The sequence below is a fragment of the Papaver somniferum genome, unplaced genomic scaffold, assembly GCF_003573695.1.
Source record: "Papaver somniferum cultivar HN1 unplaced genomic scaffold, ASM357369v1 unplaced-scaffold_118, whole genome shotgun sequence".
In the NCBI taxonomy this organism is placed as follows: Eukaryota; Viridiplantae; Streptophyta; class Magnoliopsida; order Ranunculales; family Papaveraceae; genus Papaver; species Papaver somniferum.
Window position 1 is genome coordinate 12,823,546 of NW_020620825.1, and position 6,385 is coordinate 12,829,930.

The 6,385-nt window shown below is 36.4% G+C and overlaps 1 protein-coding gene across 1 annotated transcript; it reads left to right on the plus strand.

The window, feature by feature from the left end:
* Window positions 1-432: 432 nt before the first annotated feature.
* Window positions 433-5,529, plus strand: LOC113330605 (polypyrimidine tract-binding protein homolog 3-like). The gene is made up of 15 exons (XM_026577420.1): window positions 433-588; window positions 1,085-1,166; window positions 1,278-1,349; window positions 1,481-1,557; window positions 1,652-1,736; window positions 2,184-2,316; window positions 2,652-2,716; window positions 2,819-2,868; window positions 2,964-3,005; window positions 3,342-3,393; window positions 3,528-3,576; window positions 3,682-3,692; window positions 4,062-4,169; window positions 4,264-4,407; window positions 4,846-5,529. The coding sequence occupies exons 2-15, from the start codon at window positions 1,104-1,106 to the stop codon at window positions 5,233-5,235; spliced, it is 1,341 nt and encodes a 446-aa protein (XP_026433205.1). The 5' UTR covers window positions 433-588; window positions 1,085-1,103; the 3' UTR covers window positions 5,236-5,529.
* Window positions 5,530-6,385: the final 856 nt, after the last annotated feature.

Genomic DNA, 6,385 nt, shown 5'->3' on the forward strand with positions numbered 1-6,385 from the left:
ATAAAGGTTATTTATGTAAATCTATTAATATTATAACTAACTTTTTTTTTTGATAGGAAAGAAGATAAAGTTATATTAGGAACTTAACTATAACTAGATACACATAAGAGCAGTATTTCATGAGATCTCCAAACTCGTGAGCAGAGACTTGATTCCCTGATCTCCTACTTGAGAGTCAGGTTTCTGACCAACTGGACTAACCCCTGATGGTTAATATTATAACTAACTATGGGCTCTACATAATTATCATCTTAATGGTGGGTTTTTCGTATAGAAAAAAGGTAAAGTGGAAATGGGCTAGAGATAATTTCCCCCTTTTATCAATAAATTAATAAATATCGCAGTAAATTAATACTCCTATTAAAATAAGGTACTAGTTTGCGGCAAAATAAGGTCGGGCTTTCTGGATTAAAATGACATTCCTATTATTATCACCATCATCTATCCGTCCGTCCGTCCATCTCAGTCCCACAATTACAATCGTCGTCGATAAGAATAATAACAAGTCGCTCCAGGATACTATTTCCACCAATCCTGATTTTCATACTCAAACTTGTTCTTCTTCTTCTTCTTCTTCCTTCCACGGAGGTAATCAATCTCTGTCTCTAGCTGATTCTTATACCTGGTTTATTTATGGATCTCTCTCTGTATCCGATTTTTCTTTTTTGTTTGTTTCTCTTAGTGTTTTTTTTGGTTGCTTTTTCTTAGCTTACATGTTAGGATTAGGTAAGATTAGAATGAATAGTTTCGTGGTTTATCTTCAATCATTTATTTTCATAAAGTTTGGAACTTAATGATTTCTAGGGTTTCTTTTGGTTTCGTGTAAGTGATATAATAAATTCTTACAGTTAAGATTTGGTAAGGGGCTTTTATTGTTCCAGATGTTTGTTTCTTTGTTTAGGGCTGATGACTTCCCCTTTCATTTCTCTTTTGAGATTTTTTTTCCTTATTATTTCTTTCATTATGTTTCCCTTTAGAGCACTGCACTGCTCTAACTAATAGAGAATTCTCCACTGGTACTGCATATAAGAGAAGTTGAGAGTAAGTAGAAGATTGATTGGGTGTTTTTGGTTTTAATTTTCAGGTTAGGTTTGATTCTTAAGATGACCACTGAGGCTCCTTCAAAAGTCATTCATGTACGAAATGTGGGACATGAAATTTCAGAGGTATTTAAAGCAAAAATAACTCTTCTTTGCCTCTGCATTATGCAGTACTAACTTATATATGTATATACATTATTTAATGGTTTGTTAATTGTTTCCTTTCTTTTTCTTTAGAATGATCTACTTCAGCTCGTTCAGCCTTTTGGTACTGTCACCAAGCTCGTCATGTTACGTGCTAAAAATCAGGTTCTTTTTCTTCCTGTTTTACTAATTAGCTTCTTCTTTTTTTTTACTAATTAGCATAATTTGTCCGGCTGCCGTCGTGGGTTCCATTTTCTAACTAAATATTTGTAATTTATTTTCTTTGGTATGGATAGGCTCTTCTCCAGATGCATGATCTTCCATCTGCCATCAATGCATTGCAATACTACACTAATGTTCAGCCAAGCGTTAGGTACTACTTTATAGTGTCCGTTTTTTTCAAGGTTCTGCATGCCATTTTTACTCTCTTTTCCCACCTCCATAAAATTGAATTGTCTTGTTGTTAGGGGTAGGAATGTTTACATTCAATTCTCTTCGCATCAAGAGCTTACGACAATGGAACAAAATGCTCAAGGACGAAAAGCTGACCAGGTTGGTTGGTTGTCTGAATTTCTAACAAAACACGTATCAGATGAGTGCCTTCTTATAAAAACCTAACTATAAGTTCATCAAGACCTTATATTAACTATCTTAAAATCTATCACTCTTTCAATCTAGTTTGGCATAGAATGCTTGATTATTGGACAATTGACTCTGAGTTAGATGCCAATTAAATTAGTCATACATAGTCTATTGGCAAAAATTGACTCTGAGTTAGATGCCAATTAAATTAGTCATACATAGTCTATTGGCAAAAGAAATATGACAAAAAAAAAAAAGATTGAGAATTTGTTGTACATGGTAAATTGTGCTATTGAAGTTTCTAATTTTTCTCTAAGTTTCCCTTCTTTTCTTATTCCTCTCTATTCATTCTTTCTTTCTTCTTTCTTCTCTCTTTCTGTTCTGTCTTCATGCTGGTCGGCTGTTGGGCACCCTCAGGATGCAGAGCCCAATCGAATACTCTTAGTTACAATTCACCACCTGCTCTATCCTATTACGGTGGAAGTGCTTCACCAAGTGTTTTCTCCTCATGGGTATGTGGAGAAGATCGTCACATTTCAGAAGTCGGCTGGTCAGCTACTACAAGTCTTCTCTTTCTATCTCTCTCTCTCTTTCACGCTTTTAGGTTATGCTGGGTAAATTTTGCATTGACTAAGTTGGAAAGGTCTTTGACCAATCAAAAAGATACGGCCAATAAATAAGTTGGCAGGGGCTCTTTTAAGTCTTTACATCTTTGTTAATCTAGTCATCAGCAATCAAGTTTTTTTTGAATCATTAAATTGTCCATATACCTTCTTGGGGGTTGTACTAGTAGAGCTCATACCAATGCATCTCTCAAATTGTAGTTTCACAAGAGCTTGAACTAGTTAAAAGATTGTGTGAGATCCCTGGTGTGCTAATGTGTAGGTTTTCAAGCTCTAATCCAGTTCCAATCACGCCAGAATGCTGTTATGGCCAGAGATGGTCTCCAAGTATGTATATTTACTTCCATCCAAGGTCTAGCTGAAAAATGATAGATTTTCTACATTGCTGTATTAATTTAAAACAACTTCAAACATGCTATACCTGTTCAGGGGCGTAATATATACGATGGTTGCTGTCAGCTGGATATTCAGTTCTCAAAGTAAGTTCTTTCTACCGTTTACCAAATTTACAGTTCAGTTTATTGATTGACGTTCTTTTTATTAAAAAAACTGACGTTTACTCTTCTACATTCAGCCTCACTGAATTACAAGTGAACTATAACAATGAGCGTTCAAGGTATGTAGTCGTATCACACTCATTTTCTCACACGATGGTATGGCACATGTGGTTAGCAATGATAAAATTTGGAAGAAAAAAATACAGAATTCTTAGAATCTTGGTTATTAAATGACAAGTTTAGAATATTAAGTCCAAGATAGGGTCCTTTTTTAAGTCGAATGGTGGAGTGGTTAACACATGGGCTGAATAAGGATCAACCATGGCTTTGGTGTTTATTTTAAGAAGTTTTAAAGTCGGTTCCAATAAGACATAGGTCATACGGGATTCATCTGGCAAATCCTACATTTAGGTTTGCTATTGCTCTGACTATGTTTTTCCACTTTGTGTGTACAGGGATTTCACGAACCCGTCTTTACCATCTGAGCAGAAAGGCAGATCCTCACAAGTATGTTTTCCTACGAAACAGAAATTCGAAATTTCTAGTTTATCCTGTGTTGTAATTGATTGCGTCACCGTGGTCTTTTTTTTTTTCCAGCTCATTCATTTCTCCTACCTTTGTTATTTTTTTGGTTATGACAGCCTGGTTACAGCAATGCTGGGGGACTATATTCACTGCAACCTTCTGGAGGTAGGGCAATTGATTTATTTTTTTACTTGTATTGCTCATCTCAAGTTGTTTTTTACTTTGGTGGTTTCCCAATCACTAGCTGATTATGTTCTTTTCTTTCACTAGCTTATCCACAGGTGGGTGTTGATGTGGCTGTGTTCTGACTCTGTCCAGGTTATCTTGTTCCGAGCCGCTGGTTTAATATTTAATTCAGTGATTTGACGAGTCTTTGGCTCTATTATGTGCATAACTAGTATTCGCTCGTCAGTACATTTAACACTCAGCAGGGATCGTGCCCATTGTCTCTTTTACCTTATTTTACTGAAATTTATAATCGGAATATTTTGTTATCCTGACTTGTCAATTGTGGAAAGTTATCCAACTTCCAATTTCAAGTTGCGGGCTTGATTTTGTAGATAAATTTTCTTCGTCAATGTGCACTTCCTTCCAAGACTATTTGAATCTTCTTATACTTGCATTTCTGAGCAACATGTTCTATTCTCTAGATGGGAAATGCTGCAGCTATTGCAGCTGCATTTGGAGGAGGATTACCTCCTGGGATAAGTGGTACTAATGAAAGGTGCACCGTCCTGGTTTCGAATCTGAACTCTGATGTAAGTCATATATTCCTTTTCATACTTGGTCTCTATTTTCTTCTCTTTTTCTGTTTTTTTAATCATCATGAGTTTTTCGATTATCTCGTTTCAGAAAATTGATGAGGATAAGCTTTTCAACCTGTTCTCGATTTACGGGAACATCATAAGAATCAAACTTCTTCGCAACAAGCCAGATCATGCACTTGTTCAGATGGGAGATGGTTTCCAGGCGGAGTTGGCTGTGCACTTTTTGAAGGTCTGATTTTGTTTAGCCCATTCTCATGCTATTTGGTTTTAAATATTCTTCTTAGAACACAAGCTTGTCTAAAAGCTATTCTCATCGTATTGCAAATAAACCAACAGATATAACCTTCTATCCAGATCACCTTATTATTCATGACTTCCAGTAGAATTATGTCGGGTGTTTGGTTGGGTCGTGCTTCCACATCTTCTTGTTTTGAAGTTTGAACCCTTTCATCGGGTTCATTTTATTTCAGAGCACTTGGCTTAAGAATTCAAGATACATATTTTAATTAGTAAAAATCCCCCAGTGCTGGTGTTTTTATTCATTTCTTTCTTCTAAGTCGACAATAGAGATGGGTGCAATTCTGCACCTTAATAGTAAATTGTGTATGCTCATTTTCCTGCACAGTTATTCAATACTAACGTCTGGATTTATTTTTATTGCCTCTAGGGCGCCATGCTTTTTGGTAAGAGAATGGAGGTTAACTTCTCAAAATTTCCAACCATCACAACAGCACCAGATACACATGAATACTCAAATTCGAATCTGAACCGGTTCAATCGAAATGCCTCGAAAAACTATCGATACTGCTGCTCTCCAACTAAGATGATTCACCTTTCTACTCTTCCTCAAGAGATCACAGAGGAGGAGATTGTGGCCCACTTTGAAGAGCATGGCGCAATAGTCAATACCAAGCTTTTTGAGGCAAACGGGAAGAAGCAGGCTCTGGTGCTGTTCGAAACTGAGGAGCAGGCAACTGAAGCCCTTGTTTGCAAGCACGCAATCCCCATCGAAGGCTCTGTAATTCGCATCTCTTTCTCCCAGTTGCAGTCCATCTAACTTATGCTGCAAGTCTAACATTTATATGTTTGTATTCTATTTCCTACCTCCTAGTAGTTATGTTTGCTTCCGTTTCTCTTTCTTCTGTGGGCTATCCCTCTTCCGTGTTTTATTGGAACTTGTATGCTTCACGGCTGCTGCTACTTCCAAGGCTTTAAGGTAACGAACAACTGCTGCATTCCGTAAAGGTTCAGCAAAATATCTGTGTTGTACCTATCCATGGTGTTGTATGATACTCCTGTTTATGTTCTATTTCTTGCTTTCGTAATTCACTACTTATAGTAATCAACCTTCTGTGAAAGTCTTGAAAGGGCATCTCCTAGGTGTCTAAAGTTCTTGGGGTCAAGGTGCTTTTGCCGGTATTTGGGTTGAAGTACACTTGGCATGAATGTTTGTATCCCTTATGAGTTAAGTTCATAAGGAGTCAAGTTAGTTTTTATCTTCACAAACTGATTGCTCAGTTCGCGAACTTGAGCTTATAAATAACAAAGTCTTGATAACTTAGATAACCTGCATTCACAAACAGATTTTTTCAGTTTGCCAACTGGTCAATTAGATGCTTTAGTCGCTAGATATTGTCAAATTCGCGAACTGGTTACTTTGAAAAAATGTTGGTAGACTTTTTTATTTGAGTATACAAACTGTTTTGGACAATGCACGAACTTATCAATACGAGACGGCAAATATTCACAAATTGTTTTGTACACTTTACGAACTGATTTTGATTTTATGATATTATACTTTAAATTATGCTTGTCGGTTGGGGAAAACTTTGCCGGTATAACCAATTGGGATTAGCCCAGTTGGCTAGGGGTTGAACTCCCAAGTGATAGATTAGGAATTCAATTCCCGTTGCTGTCTGATCAAAAAAAAAAAAAAACTTTGTCGTTATTATTTGGCAAATCACTTGGTGCACAACGTGTATTTCGACTAATATACGCTTGCAAATTTCTTATTTGTAATTCAAGACAAACTTCTCATATGCTTGCATCATCAATATATATAGAGAAGTCAAGCTTGCTTGGTAATAAAGTAATTTGTAAACATGGAAACAAGTCCACATACCTAGCTATGTTTGAAAGCTACTGAGCTTTGTTCATCAATATAAATAGAGGACTCCATGCATACTAGAATTTCAATCATGGAACTT

Bases quoted from the DNA above. Each gene is read 5' to 3' on its own strand.
- LOC113330605 (XM_026577420.1), top strand. From the start codon at position 1,104: ATGACCACTGAGGCTCCTTCAAAAGTCATTCATGTACGAAATGTGGGA. The intron at 1,737-2,183 runs GTTGGTTGGTTG...GGGCACCCTCAG, and splicing joins AAGGACGAAAAGCTGACCAG to GATGCAGAGCCCAATCGAAT. The intron at 4,170-4,263 runs GTAAGTCATATA...ATCTCGTTTCAG, and splicing joins TTTCGAATCTGAACTCTGAT to AAAATTGATGAGGATAAGCT.